Source organism: Adelges cooleyi, unplaced genomic scaffold, assembly GCF_023614345.1.
Source record: "Adelges cooleyi isolate 19-005CV unplaced genomic scaffold, UGA_ACOO_1.1 ACOO_flye_CR_arks_rails_tigmint_CR_PRNA_247, whole genome shotgun sequence".
Lineage (NCBI taxonomy): Eukaryota > Metazoa > Arthropoda > Insecta > Hemiptera > Adelgidae > Adelges > Adelges cooleyi.
In genome coordinates, this window is record NW_026095912.1 from 10,057,332 (window position 1) to 10,074,672 (window position 17,341).

General features: G+C 35.4%; 1 protein-coding gene across 3 annotated transcripts; it reads right to left on the reverse strand.

Moving 5' to 3' along the window:
* Window positions 1-381: 381 nt before the first annotated feature.
* LOC126836737 (uncharacterized) lies at window positions 382-17,058 on the reverse strand. 3 transcript variants are annotated; one of them, XM_050570355.1, is made up of 2 exons: window positions 16,591-17,058; window positions 382-7,839 (listed from the first exon to the last, which is right to left on the reverse strand). In XM_050570355.1, exon 2 carries the CDS (start codon window positions 7,813-7,815, stop codon window positions 4,651-4,653), a length of 3,165 nt encoding a protein of 1,054 aa, XP_050426312.1. In that variant the 5' UTR covers window positions 7,816-7,839; window positions 16,591-17,058; the 3' UTR covers window positions 382-4,650. The 3 variants fall into 3 exon arrangements, with proteins under 3 accessions (XP_050426312.1, XP_050426313.1, XP_050426314.1); XM_050570356.1 differs by having other exon boundaries at window positions 16,587-17,058; XM_050570357.1 differs by lacking the exon at window positions 16,591-17,058 and adding an exon at window positions 9,732-9,812.
* Window positions 17,059-17,341: the final 283 nt, after the last annotated feature.

Here is a 17,341-nt window from a genome sequence, read left to right on the forward strand (position 1 = left end):
AATTAACATCCATAATATATAATCTAAAAGGTTCTAATAATAATATAATAATAATAATAATATTTTTTCTTATGTTCTAAAAAGTAACTTAATAAGTAAATAAATTACAATATGGTAATACAATAATTTTGATTTTTGTTTTCCTATTTTGACTGTATGTCAAATTAATTTTGATATCGTTTCCATTATATATGTTTAATAAATATACCTAAATCTATAACCTATATAATATATGCGTTACAATATAGATTCATATTATAAAGCCATCGACGTATTTTTTTTTTTTTTTTTGTTATTTTTCGTTGATTAAACCTATAATACCTATTATGCCAAATTCTAAATAATAGTAATAATAATAATAATAATAAAGTCAATGTACAATCTTAAAATTAGTTTTGATTTAAGTTCCATTGTAGGGTAAAATTAAATTAAAAATTGTTTAAAACAATCATAATATAATATTTATATCGTACGTTTAAATTAATATAGCCAATACTTAAATTTCAAGTAATATTTAAAGTTAGTGTGTTACCGTAAATATTTCGGACATGATTTGTTTTGGACTTAAGACACGCTACGTTATATTTTATACAAGCGCCAATGTTTAAAATAATCCTAAATACGGTAGATGTTTTGCTTAATACACAAAATTATGACTAAAAACATTAAAAGATATTTAACTGAAAAACTTTACGCGCGATCGTATGTTTACGAAAGTAAAATAAATTGGGAAATAGGCGACCACCGTGGAGAGAGAGGGGGGGAAGGGGTAAAGAAAAGAAAAACTTTTCTTTTTGCTATTTAAGTATTTAATATATATATAAATTCAATTTACTACCAATTCTTCGGTTCAAGAAAAATTGTATTTTCAATTATTTTATTTTATTGTTTCAATAATTCACAAAATACTGTTATAGAATACAAAAAAAATCTCTCCTATTGTATTTCTCTCTTCCCTCCGAATGCGGAGGACGAAGAAAGGTAAACTAGAAATTTAGTTTTGAAGAATAGTTCATATGACAATAGTGTTTTATGGTTAATCATTTATTTGTGATTTCTGTTTTTGACACCGGATAATTTTTTGCGACTAACCTAACCGAGTAACGATTTGCCATTCATTTTTATTATCGGCTGTCGTTATGTAAGTACGAAACGTATGTAATGCAATATACTTTGAACCGTATAGTTACTATTATTACCTAAAATATCTTGTATTATTTCTTTAATATACTGTCGAAACCGTAAACGCGACTGATTCCCAGTAAATTATGTCTGAGGGCACATCTGAACAATTCCATTAAAGTATGTTTTAGTGGAAATTATACTGAAAACGTGTTGAAAACTCTCAAGAGTGCTGATTTTATATTTTGAAGTCGGTGGATTATTTAAGAAACCCTTACACGAATGAATACTTCGTGAAAATGTTTTGGATTCTATTTTTAAAGATAGCGGTTGACAATATATTTTTGAGAAATGTGCCTTATACGAGTATCGAAACAATATGACAGTGTTCTTGGATTGACACTGCGATTGGCTAACAAGTGTATGCACAGCAACCGGCAGTCAATCAACTATGTCAATACACTAGAACACTCTTCACAGGTCTTGTAAAATGCAATGCATCATAAACGGAGTTTCAATCATCTCATAACTGACATGGACAGACTGAAAATTCAGATTTTAAATATATCAGTCACAAAAATGGGTTGTCGAACATATACCTAATACGCCAATACAAGATCGGCTTGATTATCATTCCAAACGATTGTCATTGATGATCGATAGGGTGTTGCCGATCGAATTGTAAATGTGAACCCCATTTGGATTTTTACCTTTCGTAAAATGATAAAATCTCATGACATTGATTGTACAATTTTGCATTAGAAAATAGGTAAGTCGGGAATAATAGTATCTCCATATACTGCTTGCGCGTACAAAAAATAATGGTCTCTAATGATCCTAATTAAATACCATCAGACGGGGTTGTCCCTGCAGAAGATTGCAACTATTTGATTATGGCACGCTCGAAAACATCCTGAATTTATCAAATCCGTTTAAAAGGTTCATTATTTTATTTTTTATTCTCGGAAAAGATTACAACGATTGTGTTTTTCTCGGAATTACGGTCTTCAACCGAACCAAAGGTTCAAGCCTTTGCGTACTCGACGATCGTTGGTTTTACCTGCAATATAGATTGTGATATAACATGTAACAGCGTGTATACCACTTTTTTTTCTGAGTGCGTGCCTATATATTATGCATATAAATCTGCATACTTCGTAGACCGTAAGACCAAATCCCGATTTCGGTCATAACATCTGGAGTATATTAATTATATACATATACATCCGGAAGCAACACCCACTACTCGGAAAAAATTGTGCGTTTAGGTTTGCTTGAAAGTCACCTATCCACCTCCGTTACCCTAGATGTGTGTTATCTCGTCATGGTGTTTTTTTTTTTAAGAAATTATTTGGTACTCGAGATGAACGCTTGTTGAAAGTCAAAAGGTCGACGACCATTTGAAAATTGCGTTTAATAGCGCATTCGCCCAGATTGGCTCTACTAAACCTCGGGTATTACATATTATAAAAACGTTGTAACAACTTTGGTGAGCGGTAGGATTTTTCATTAGATTTGGGCTGTAAAAAACCCCTACGGTCGGGGTGTTTAATGATTCAATAAAACATCCAGTGGCCGTTTTGCGGGTAAAACAAACTATCGAGGCGCCACCCTCGGCTAACGTGTAAAGTCCAACATTTTATGAGCCATCAGTAATTAAATTCGATATTTTATCGCATCCGACAAAAATCACTAAATAATATTTGTACATCAATTAAAAATACCTATCATATAAGCACAAAAAAAAAAAAATGACTAGAATAATTCTATGATCTATACCTAATATTGTAGATAATTATTTTGTTGAATAATATAATCAACGGCGAGTAACGAAAAACATTAAAAAAAAATAATAATAAAATATCGACTAGAGTTATCTTAATGGAATAAAATATGTAACGCAATAACGCGGCGAATAACAATGTTAAAAATAATTTTGATTTTCGTTTTCTTGCCACGTTTAAAGATTAAAAAATATGATTTTGATTATAACGTTATCACGCTAGCACGAATATGATTTGGAGATAAAAATAGTTCATTTTATTTCTACAATACAACATGTAAGCCGGTTCGTATAGCAACGAACAGTGCTCAGTCATTTTTTACGGGAATAATACAGAGGAAAAATTACTACGGGCAATGGTGTTAATATTTTACTATGGAGTTTTACCGGTAGTTTCTACACACGATTTACGTTTTGTTTCCAGAACACTTTTGACCCTCGGACCATTTACAATGGAGATTTCAAATATATTTTTTAACAATAGACAGGTTAACAAAACGGTCTTGGACCGAGGCATGAGTATCGAGCGAAAAAGACATGGTACTATAGTTTACCCAGGTCAACGGAAAAATATTATGGTGTTTTCAGTTATTTTTGTATTGACAAGAGTTTTAAATTATAACATCAAGATGATAAAAAATACTGATATCCGTATTTCCACTCGATAATAAAAGTTGTTTTTTTGCGCACTTTCTATATCTTAATTTTGTTTATTCATTTTGAAGAGTCCACCGATCACATTTACGCAGGCGTCGCAACAGTTACTATCAGCTATTATCCCATATGTGATAATGATAACGCTTACCAAGTGTTGATAAAACCTCGAGTATACAGTACCATTAACCATTCGGCCCAGCTCTCTTTATCCATTATAAATTATCTACCGTTTAAGCATTGAATACATGCATGGTCGTCCGGTTCGTATTGTCCCTTGTAGTTAACTAATTATTGTGGTGTCTATAAACGAATAATTGTTATCACGGAAGTTGAAGTAATTTATTTTCGTTGAAGGTTATATTTTTGTTCTTGCTTATAAAGTGTTGTTCAATAATCGAAAAAGTAATATACAAACACTTTAACAAAAACCATTAGTCTGTTTTACAATGAATATCCATTATTACAAAGCCAAAAATTTAAGAAACTAAAACGAACCGGACCAACCTAACCCGATGAGATAACCAATGGATGTGAAACTCTATTTATAATAAGAATATATTAAGCTCTAAACAGGAACCACCCAACCTTACAAGGTGACCTTCTTTGGGTTGGATGGTCACCGCTCAGGAATCGGCTTCTTCTTATTATGAATAACGTGCAGACGCATTACGACTCTCGTGTGTAAACCACCGTTTGACTCACAAGACTTAATTAGGAACTTAAGTAACGTAGATATCACCAGATTTTATTCCAGCACCCATGTAAATTTGTTAGTTTCTTTTTTTTTCAGTCTTATTATAATTCTTTGTTGTACAATAATATTTACTATCGTACGAATAAAAACACTAGTTTTACTAAAGACCATTTTTGCGGAAAGCTTACCAATACAACATTTTATGGTAATCTTAATTACAGAGTTGGCAATACCCCGAATTTCGATTTTTAAAAATCCCAACCTAATTAAATTTTGAGCTAGGTTTTTATGAGTTTGGGCTTTTTGCCAACTCTGTGCCAACATACGGCTGTCGGCGATAACGAATTTACATGTGTATCTTTCTGTGCTTATGGTTAAGGTATCCGAGGAAAAACTATGTGGGGGTGAGTTTGAAAAACACATTGACCGTGGAGGTGAGCTTCTCCTTGACTGGAAGGTAAACCAAAGACGAGTGAAACGAGTCGCTCCGGCCGGTGCCACCGCCACTGTTCAACACTGTTTTCACTGCTGGCGACACGGAACAATTTTCCAGGAAGAACGATTGCATTATGAATGGTTCGTGACCGACGTTGGTCTCGTTCGGTTTGCGGGCGTCCGCGTACACGTCGTTGCCGTTGGTGTCCATGGACGACTTGTCCACCGTCGAGTCCTGTCCAACGTCCAGTTCGTCGGCGATTACCGCCGGTTCCGGACCGACGTTGGTCACCGGCGCCGGCAGATCGCAAGCTAAGTCTTTTTTTGTTACGTGACAGTGGATCATGTGCGTTTCTAAATGCGCTTTGTCGCGGAACGGCCCAGCGGAACAGTCGGAACAGGCTAATGTTGTCACATCGTTGTCGCCGTCGATCGCCGTCGGCCGCTGTTGTTTGACGGCCACGTGGAATTTCTCGTGAACGAACAAAAACGACAGGATGGACGTGGTGAACGGACAGTACGAGCACCGGTACTGTTTGGCTTCGTCGGCTTGCGGCGTCGTCTGCGCCGGTTGCTCGTCGCCCGAATGCCGTCTGGACACCTCTTCCGAGTCCGCCGGGTCGGCTGCGACCGTCGGCAATGCCATGTTTTGTTGACCGACTTGGCCATCGCCGCCGTTTAGATGATTCTGTATTTGTTTCCATTGGGTCCGCCCGTCTTCGCCGTGGTCGTTTAACAAATGGGCGCTCAACCATTTCGAGCTCCTGAACCTCCTGAAGCACAGGTTGCAAACTTCGGTGTAGTGTTTGTAGTACCGGTGATTGTTGTCGGTCAGTTCTTCCGGTCCACCGGCCGACCCGCTGTCTGTCCCTGCCAAATGGTCCGACCACAATTTGTGACAACCGGCCGGTCCAGCGTGCTCGGCGATACCGTGGGAGTTCTGTTTGTGCACCCTCAAGAAGTACTTGCTGCACAGCTCCTTGTTGCATATGTCGCACACCACTCCGTTGATGTGGTTGCCGTTCTGTATGGAAATTCCGTGCATGCGCTGCATGTGCGTTTTCATAAAGTACTTGTTGCATAGTTCCTTATTGCATATTCTACAGAAACTGCTGAGCATCGTCGACGACGACGAAGACGACGGTTTCCTGTCTTTGATGTACTCGTTTTCGTTCTCGGTCGAATACTTGCTGACCGGCGATGAAGCCGCGCTCATCCCTTTGACGTGGCCGTCACATTGTTGAACGTGCGCTTTCAAGTGAGCGTCCGAGACAAACGTCTGTTGGCATTCGGGACACGCGTGTTCGGTAAGCTGCGATGTTCCGTCGTGGCTGGTAGCCATCAGCGTCTCGTTGACCAGTTCTTGGACTATATCTTCATGTTTGCTAAGAAAATGCGCTCTTAAAGACGATCCGTCCACCAATACGTTGCACACGTCGCATTTGACCGGGCCCGGACTCTCGGGAGTCAATTTCATCAAAATACCCTGCACAGCTTGTTGAAATCGGTTCTTGTGCTTGAGTTGTGCCATTTCTTCTAGGGCCGCGGTCTCGTTGGTTTCTACCTTTGGGGGCAATACTTCCTCGGGTAAATCACGTTCGTCTTTCAGCCTTATCGGTTCGATGGTCAACGCGTTCCGGTCCAACATGAGGTTGACGGGAAACACGTCAGCCAACTGTCGTTCTCCGTAGACCGCATTGGTCGTAGGATCAGTAGGCTCGTCTTCGTGGGCGGCTGCCAACATCTCGTCTCCGTAACTCTGTTCGGCGGCGGCCATCGGTTCGGTCTTTATTAACTGATCGTCGATGACAGTATTTGTGGCGAGATCCGTAGGCGGCTTTTGTGAGTAATCGTTGACCGTCACTTGGGCGTAAGATAAAACGTCTACTAATGTAGAGGCGCTCAAAATCTCACCCCTCTCGCAGCCGTCCAAAGATTCTGATTGTTCTCGTTTTATGTAGGTTCGCTTGAGATTGGCCGCCACATCGTCCAAGGCCCTGTAATCACCACCCTCTTCGTATATACCGTGTATTTTAGCCTTGTGTCGTTTCACAAAGTACTTGTTGCAAAATTCCTTTTGACAGATGCTGCAGAAGGCCCGCGTGTTAATGTTGTTTATCATGTTTTTGACTCCCTGAGCATTGGCCAACGGCGGCTGCTGCTGAACCACCGGTGGAACGATTTTGGACGCGTAAAACGGTGGCGCGGAGGACATGCCGTGGTTAACATCCGGTTGTTTCCATCCTCGATCCATGTACTCCGTGGCGGTCTGTAGACTGACGTCCGAGTAAACACCGTGTTTGTTGGCCTTGTGGGTTTTTAAAAAGTATTTGTTGCAAAACTCTTTGTTGCACTGGTCGCAATAAGCTTCGGGATTGAATATCTGAACAGGAGACTGAACGTAGTTGCTAGGTTTGGACGTACCGCACACCTGCAGTGGTTGAGCTTTCAAGCATATCGGAGTAGCGTTGACCGAAGGTTCGTACTTTAACTGGTTGATCGGCCTCAAAGTCGCCTGTTGATGTTGGTACTGTGGCTGCTGCTGGTGCCGCTGATGATTCTGTAGGTATTGCTGATGATGCTGATGCTGTTGATGTTGCACCAACTGTGAATGTTGCTGCTGCTGCTGGTGTTGGTTAGTACCTAGTTGAAGCATCGCATTGGACGCAGTCGGGTTGGGGACGTCTTGATGTAAATGGTAGACGACGGCATTGGTGTGCGACGGTTGGGGAGATACGGCTTGCGATTGTATCTCGGATTTGGTCAAGTTCAACGGCGGACTGTGTCGCTTAGAAGATGACTGCAGTAAAGAATCATCTGAACTGTGGTCCGATTCGGGCTTGCTGTTGCCGTGGTCGGATAGCGTGTCAAAAGCGTTGCAGTCGCCAGTGGTCGGCGTCCCGTCTTCCGAGGATATTCTCGTGGGGTTAGGCTGTTTGCGGCGCTTCTTTGGTATGTCCTGTCTGTGCGTTACTTGCCGATTGAGATCTGACGAAATACGTTTCGTCCCGATTTTCACATCAATCGTATAGTTAGACTTACCGGACGATATAGACTTTAACAGTATGTCGGTCCATGTGGTCGGGAAGCTCATTTTGTCATCGGTCTTGCCGATCGCCTGCATGCCGCTGTTATTCTCGGGAATCGCCTAGAAACCAACACAAACAATTATATCAATTATATTTATACTTATTTTAAAATGTATAGAAAAAGATTAGCCTAGCTAGCCAGAGTAGTGTCTACAGCGCTATTGAAACTGTCAAATTACCACCCGAATGCTTACAATCTTATTTACATAATATTAATCATAACAATTTAGTTACTAACAAATTAGTTTTCATAAAGTTCAAATCAAATTGATTTTGAAACACAATTTGAATTTTTATTTTTTTAATTATCTTACTAAGTTTAAAAAGTGTTTCTGTCATCTACATTATAGACGGATTTAAAAATTTGTTTAACCTCCAACAAGTTAATCCTGGCTTATCTTATCTTACCCTAACCTACCTATTGACGACAAATAACCTGTTCCAGGTATTAAGCAGTCAAGAACTGAAAGGTTTTTATTTATTTCATCTATTGATACATGAGTTAACACTTAACAGCCAACGAAATGCTGATTAAACCATTTCGAGGTTTATAAAGGCGTAGGAATTTCGTTTTCTAGTCAGTTACTTTGGGTAATTACTTACATACACTTCTTCTCAAAATTTTATTTTTAAAGTTTTATTTATTAATAAAATTGTAGTGAAGTTGTGTTTTAATTTGACAAAAACATTGTTCAATATAAATAAAAGACCAAAAACTGCGCTCAAGAAGACAAAACAGAGTTTCATTGCCCTCGAGGAGAATGATTTCTTGATATTGGCTTAGTTTTTAAGTGTATAATTGTAGTGTCATACTTATGAGATTATAACTTAACTTAGTTAAATGCATTTGATGACCTTTCGCACCGCGTAATTTAATTTGACGTACAATTCTAAATCCAAGCCAAAATGTTATTACCAGCGCTCTTTCTAGTATTTACGTTTTATATTTTATTGTCAGTAATTTGATTAAGCAGTTTTTATCTTTTTTATACATTCCGGATCACTAATATTAGATATAACTGTGTCCCTCGTTCATATAAAACTAAAATATTTGAAATATTTATTAAGTTCCAGATTAACAATAATAATAACAACGTGAGACATCACACAAAAGTTTAAGAGTAGAACTAATGTAAGACTTATGTAACTAATATAATCTGTTTTTCTTACCCAATTCTTTGGATTTTTGTACATGTATATGATACATTTTAGATAGAACAACGGGATTAGAAGAATTATTATGAGTTTATAAATTATAAAAAAGTTAATAAAAGTTTTGCTGTATAAACGTAGAATTTTGACCTAATCTAACCTCGCCTCAGACACGTGAGAGGTATATGGAGGGATAGCTCCTCCCCCCAGTGTCTAACCAGTCCCACTATACTATAATGATACATAATAGGGAAATTATTTTTTAATATTGATACAACAGAAAAGGGCTGTTGTAATTAAACTATATTGTATAATCATTGACACAAAATATTTCTAATTAGTTGTGTTCTTCTATTTCGTCAACAGGGCCAGCTAAATATTCTTCCTCTACTTTTCTTATGGCTCCACATTTTCTATTTACACATCTCCATATATTTATTATGCATTCCTTTTCGCTATCTTTTATTAAGTCTTATCAGTTTTAATGTTAGATTTGTCTCCCTTCTTTCAACTTACTCAAACACCATCTTAGTCTTTCTTTCTCACTTTATACTCATATCGAATAATTGATACAAATTAGTTATTAGGACTGTTGTAGGATATTTTATTGGTTGAGCTATATAAAAATGATCACGTCCAACGAAATGATAGGTTCTTAGTAGGTAAATTTTTGAAAATTTGTTATTTGGAATTTACAGTCGAGCTCAAGCCAAAGCAAACTCTCCTTACTTGCTATAGTCCTAAAGCTGTATATCCTTGCCCTTATAAAAAAAAATAGGTATACGTGTACGCCACTTACCCAAAAAACTATCCGAAAAACTTTACTTTGTCCAAGAGGCAATTGAACGGTTTAATTGGCGCGCACCACACACGATCGGTACGACCATACACTCGGCGACAAAGCAAACGCTGTACTGGCAACCGACACCAGACGGCAAACGGCGTTTAATAAACAGGGTAAGTATAAGAACACCTCCCCTTCGTCAGCCAGTTGGTAGAGGTGTTTTCCGAGAATTGTGTGTTCGATAATTATTATGTTTTTTAACGTCAAATATTTGCGATAGTTGCGTAAACTCGGGGTTTTGCTGCACCTCCCCCTGTCGTCTCTCCTTTTTTTTTTTTTTTTAAACTTATTTAAAGTGCAAACACTTTATGTACACCGACGGGCACGAAACTTTCGGCGAAACGACTATTATATTATATATATATATATATCGCACAGCAGAGCGTTTGGCAATTCAAAAGCAAACAATTTCTGGCGATTCTAGGAATTCGATGGTCTCGCCGTATTGACTCATTAAAGAAACCTTAACTATATACCCTTATAAAATATACAGCACAAACGTCAGGCCAATAAAAACGTATACGCCGTGTTCTCGGTATCATAACGAATATATTATTATAAAACAAAAAAGACACGCAAACATCTCTCGGTTCATGGATAAATTATAACATTGTTATGCGGTTAATAAATATAATATATATACAGTGTACATACATAATAAAGTTAGCAGTTCAAAGGAAGCGCGGTAAAATTCACTGGAATCCAACAGTTCAAAAAAAGCGTAACGTTAAAATAATAATAATATATAAATGTAATTTAAAAAAAAAAAAAATCTCTATGAAAAAACCAAAAACGATAAAGCCATGAGGAGTTTATTTTTTCTAGTTTCTGGACGCGTACATAGTTTTTAAAGTAATTGATTCACTTTTTGTTCTTGGAAAATTATATTGAACAGTAGTGTGGTCACTACCATACATCGATATTTTCAAGCAACTCGACAAAAATCGTAAAATGTTTTTGTTTTCATTGAATAATCTTAATTTTCAATTTAGATAAGCCCCCGCGATTAAAACAAAGCTCTGTATGTTCCATATTAATGAACATAACAACTACCATACCTGATAATTCAACACCTTCTTTGAAAATAAAACAGCGTTAATAGCTAGTTTTTGGTAGAGTGTAAACAAACAATAGTTTATCGGCCGTTGACCACTAGACAAGTACATATATTAAAAACCTAAAGGAATAGCAATACCAATTAGAAAATGATAATATTCGTTTACAATAATAATGCTCCTAAACAATCGAAGGAAAATTTTTTAACCAACAATATTACAATTTTTTATTAAACCAATTTTAATTAAAATTTTTTAACATCTCTAATAAAATATTTATGCAATATCAATTTTTTGAAGTACGAGTATTTAAGTAAGTATTATCTGTAAATAGATATTTAGTAAACTTTTTTCTATTATTTATAAATTTGTCTAAAAACATAATGAAATTTTGTAAGTGTAACATGCTTTCAAACAATTTCAAGTAAAAATAGTGTTTACAGTGGAACATTTGAAAACAATTTTAGAACGTTAATATTAAAATTATATATTAAGTATATTTAAAATATTAAAACCCGTACGACAATTATTAATTGTGTTTAAACGTTCAATTTTTATAAGTTTTTAAAAGAATATATAATTATACATTTTTTATACAAGGTTTAAACAATTTCTTCTTGCATGCACTTGTGAGGTGAGTCGTTAAAATAAATCGACTTGAACCACCTATGAAGGCTTTATACTTAATTACGGTGTTGGGTGTCTACATAATATTGTATATTTTAATAGTAATTACCCGTTACTCGTGTACGGTTTGTGTTATTGACATTTTGTTATATTCTATTGCAGAATGTTATTGTAGTGGTATAATATGACTTATGTACTGGTAATATAAAATAGAAAACATGAGATGTACAAAACGAAACACCACCCAGTTGGAGTTCCCACAGTTGGTTTAAATTATTAATCATCAGGGACTCGCATTAAAACGGCTACGCTTATAATTTTGACCACAAATAATTGATGTATTTTGATAATTTCATAACAGATGGTTGTGTTTTTCACGGGACGCGAGTCAGTAGTTAAATGGAATTTATTAGCCAGCCAAAGACAAACCACAAGAAAAATGCAAATAACAGGACATACTAGAATTAGTTGTTTTTTTTATTTCAAAGACATTTTTTATTAAATAACAAGATAAATTTAAGTAAGGTACAAATAATTTACTCGAAATAAGAAACATCTGGAAATTAGATTTAATTAAAAATCAAATTACGCTATAATATAAAGACTTGTCAAAGCGAAACTATATTTTATAAAATTTAAAGCCTGCTATATAAGTTTGTAAAGTTTTTTTAAAAAAAATACGGCCGAGTAAAAAGTTTAAACTTTCTAAATACAACTTTTTGTAAAATGCACTATGATTTATATTACAACGTTTATTATAAAAGTTCAAAAAGAATTCATGGCCAGCTGAACAAAAAAAAGTATAGTGCCAAAATATAAATCGTATTATTTTAAAGGATTGTACTTACGAAGAATCACACAAAGCATTAAGTTTTTAATTTATTATATTGAAGATAGAATTGTATCTAGCTGGCTCGTATTGGTAGAACTTTTTACAGAAAACAAAATATATCGCTACTCGCTTGTCTAAAACTTTTAATTTACAGTACTATTAAATTTATAGCCAAACAAAACTTTTTTAAGGTCGATTCTAGGTAACTATCGATAATTAAAGAAACTCTTTTTTCCAATTGCCATTACTGTCAATCTGGTTACAACTATTAAAACAAAAAGTTTTTTTTCTCGAAAAATATAAGAGGGTTTAAATAAAAAAACGCTAACTTACTGTCAATTTATTAAATATAAATTCATTGAAGAGCCTATACAAAAAAAAAACCGTATCTGTTGGTGTAGCGTTCTACAGAATTAAATTGGAATACAATTATTATGAATTGTTGAAAGTCAAATGTAAACGCAACGGTCTCAATTGGATCTATATTTTTGGTAATGTTAACACCATTGTAGGATAAAAATGAACAGTACAAACATCCAAATACACAGAGGACGCCAACTAAAAAAAGTTTATTCAAATTATTTTAAACAAAAAACAAACCATCAAGGACCGGTTATCAGAACTCCTTTGTAGCTCTGCCAATTGGTATCGCACTACACGACAGGATAATTAAGGCAATCGTATAATATGTTCATGAAGTGCGAACTCGTTTGTCTCTACGGCTAAGCATATATAACAACATAACGATGTTAGTTTTAGTGGTGTTTTTTTTTCATTTAGCCAAATAAACCCACGCTATGGCCAATTAATCGGGCAAAACTAAATAAAGATGATATTTGTATAAATTAACATAATTTATGTTCCGGGTCAACGTAACGCATATTATCATAGGACAGGTTTGGAAAGGTTAGGTTATTTAAAAACATAACAACAAAAATAAAACTCCAAGGCGATTATGTTTTTGTTTTTTTATCGAGGTTCAGACTGTCGTACACTGACCCAAAGGTATGCAAATAACTTAAAAAAAAAAAAACATATGTATTTAACTTACTACCAATCATCCAGTTTAAGTTATAAAAATCCAAAACAATGAATTACAAATCACAAATTGTAAAATTGACTTAGAAAAAACTAAAATAATAAGTACGAACTTTGCAAAAAATATTTAATCGTTAATAATTGAACCTTTTCTTAAAACGTTGTCGAGTACAATTACAATTATTTGTTTTCAATTATGATTGTACATTTTACCCTAAAAATTGACATATCAACACAGTATTTAAAATACAGCACATGCCGAAAACCGGTCGACATAGTTTCAAATTAGTTTGGTGTGTTCGTTGAACTTTTTTAGTTGGATATCTTCAAATTTCTTTAACATATATACGCATTTAAATTTTTCTTAAAAAAAATTCTCAATATAGTTCTAATATTTTGTGTTCGTCTTGCCGATATGCCTTCAAAATCCAAGAACATATTTGTACATCTTGAGGAAAATCCATTATTTACATATAATGTTTTGAAGAAACTTCAACAGTTGCATAATGACTTGTATGCCAACATTAAGATGCTATTTATGATTATGATCTTATTATGTATCTTGAATTTGAAAGCTATGCTTGTGATTCGACAACGCTAAAGATAGAAAATGCAATTTTTGTTTGCAACCGTCATAATTTCTACAGACTTGAGCACTTCGACCCCACTGATTTGAATGAATCTAGTACTTCTATATATATTTATTTTTAGTAATACCCAACAAACGTCCCCTAGATGTTTTCACCGTAGTACATCTATAGAATCGACTATGCGGCTTTTGCCGATTTCCACCCTATTTTAATCCCTAGGGAGTGGCTCATTAACACTCCGCTTATTTATCTTGCATTTTACATGAGGGGCGATTCTAACAAAGTTTTGTGGGAGGTAATTGGATTTAAGGGAGATTAGGAAAGCAAGCGTCTGATGAGCAACGATCTTTTTTACATCGACAAATCCAATTTTGCACCTCCTCAGGGTTATAACGAAGCTTCGACCAACACAATCATTTCGCGCGGTTAAGCGACCAGATTTTTGTTTATCTAAATAATTCGTTATAATATTTTCATTTATTTATTTTATATTCAAAATAACAAATTCGAGTCATTTAAAAGCCTTCCATAATGTATGAGTTCTAGAAATCTACATTACAAGTATTTAAAAACTAGGTGTAATAACGTTTTTTGAATTCAAAATTTGGGAAGAGCTGTAGCTTTATCAATTGGATAGATACACTTATTTATTACTAATTACATTGACTGATGTCTTTATAATATGAAAAAGATGTACCGAAGTCGAAAGAGTATTTTAAACGATTTAAAAGGCCAATTTGCCAAAATCAATGATATTTTATATTGTTGAAAAAAAGTTAAATTTTACAAGAAATTGTCGAATGTACAGAAAAATAAAAGTGTATTCTCCAGCGTGGAGTCTGCGGGCGTTTATTGCTTGTGGGTCGTCTATTTTATGAAACGGTGGCGAGGCCATGAGTGAGCAATAATGTATGGAAACACTCACTGTACAATATTGAATAATGAAAGGACGATGAAAAGAAAATAGAAGGGTCTGAATCAACATTGTGGAGATGAATGTGAGTGACTAGGCTAGGCTAAATTAAGAATGAGTCATATTATTTAAGAAGAAGTGAAGAAGTTACGCCATAAATAGGGAAAATGAAAAAGAACCGTAAGAAATCGGGTGGGGTATGTTGAAAGGGATTAGTAATGTGAAATGTTAAAACAAGTACAAGAGGGATTAGTGTAGAAGGACATAGAGATAGGCCAAAGAAGAAGTGGTAGAATATGATAAACAAAGAGATTTGTGCAATTAATTCAAAAATAATGACGGATTTAAAACTGAGGGGAAGGAAGAATATTTGGCTGGCCGACCCCATTTTTTATGGGTTAAGACGAATAACAACCAGGCGAGGATCTAAGAAGGAGGACAATGGCCCCGACAAATCCCCAAAAAAGAATTTCATACGTCCGTAGAGGCCTGTAGCCCTAAGGCTGCAGCTGATATAACCTAGTCATAAATGCAATTCTGCATTGCCCCCCTCCTAAGAATTTCTGGATCTACCCCTGAGAAGAATTTTGGTAAAGAAGGTTGTCAACAAATCTGAACACATATTTACGATAGACAAATACATGTGTTGAATTCATTTTTTAAAATTGTCCATATAATTAAAATGTATAGTATGTCAAATAAAGGTTATCGTTTTACATTTTCATTTAACGTTTAAACAACCAATTTGTATTGGTAGGCAATCAGTAATGTCAACTTTAGCATTGGCAATAGCTCAAACTCAATACCTATCCCTCGTACACTATTTGCCACTTTCGGAGACCAAAAAAACAGTTAAAAAAACATTTTGAATAAGCCTATTGTGCGCAGATGTACCGTCCACCGGCATGCATGTACTACACGTGTAAAAGGCAAGACGATGACTGTCAAGGAAATTATTATTATTATTATTTGTTATTACTATTGACATGCAAACCGGTCGTTTTGGTATAGATGTGATCGACTGCAGTAAAGTAGAAACAGTAGACTTAGGGTAAGAACTATGATAATATTTCCATGGAAACCAAAGGGGAGAGACTTCGCACTTTACGTGTATTTCATTGTTTATTACATACATGCGACTTTTATAAATTGCATTCGATTTATTTTAAACAATTTCGTACTAAAGCACCAAAGTGCGTAAAAACACGGTTTTAAAGAACCGACTACTAAAAAAATACCTACAATTTCTCGTACGAATACAATTAAATGTAGATACCTGTAAAATTATATACAAAAGAAAGAATAAAATAAGTTTTATCGTTCAAAACTTAATTTTTGATCTAACCGAACAGTCCTTTAAATATATTATTTTAACCTAACCTGTTCTAGAGTTTGTGATATTATTTAACTTCCCTTAAAGTTCTAGTATAGTCGATGCAAACGGCCAAACCTTTTGTTTTGAAATTTTCAAAACACGACTTGCCAATACTTTTCGTGTAATAATACAGATTTTAAAAATTTTAAATATTTGTAATACTTGAAATAAACCAATAAATATTGTTTGAATTTATCATCTTTTTCTTTTTGTCAAAATTTCGTATAATACTCTACTTAAAAGTGTAAAAAAAAAACATAATACATCTACCATAAATTAATTATAATAAATATTCAAAAATACTACTATTAATAAGACAATAATTTAATTATTGTTATTATTGGTGCCGTGAGGACACGATAATATAAACGATTAATAACTCACTGGAGCGAAAAGCGTGTCGCCGGTAATGGTGAAGATGAGGTAGCGGTGGAGGCGACGGCGTTGACGGCGGTGACGGCAACGACGTAGACGACGAAGGTGACGGTAAGGGGAGACGGAGACGACGCCGGCTGTGATGATGTCTCGGTCGGCGGCCGGCTTGATGCATGCTCGACGTCTGCACGGGCAGTGTACAAGCGGCTATTATTTTTGTTTTGTATTATTAATATTTTTAAAATAGCTGTCGGCTTTGTTGGGTTGTCGAATGAAGAATTAATACAAATTTTAATTTAAAAAATAAAAAATAAAATAGGTAACAATATATTTTATCAAATCATTTTTTTTTAAATTTTTTTTTATTGTGTGTTAATTATTTACTTTTAATCGGAAGAGACGGATAAGGCACTGGCGCACACCGTTAGTCGCACGCGGGAGAGACACGCGCGCGCGTCAATAACGTTCCGCCGGCGATCGCACACACATATCGACTGGGTCGTCGTCGGCCAACGTGAATCATGAGCGGGGAAATCGCCGTCGCCGCCGCCGTCGTCTCTTCTACCGCCTCGGCCGCTGCCGCCGCTATTGTACGTTACAAACGCAAGTAGGTATGTCGGCGGCCGACGCCGCCGCCTCCTCCGCCGTTTTTACCAATTATTGTATTGTAGACGGTCGCCGCCGCCGCCGCCGGTTTCATATAGATATACGTGCATACATACAATACGTATATAATAATAATATTGAGAATGAAAGACGG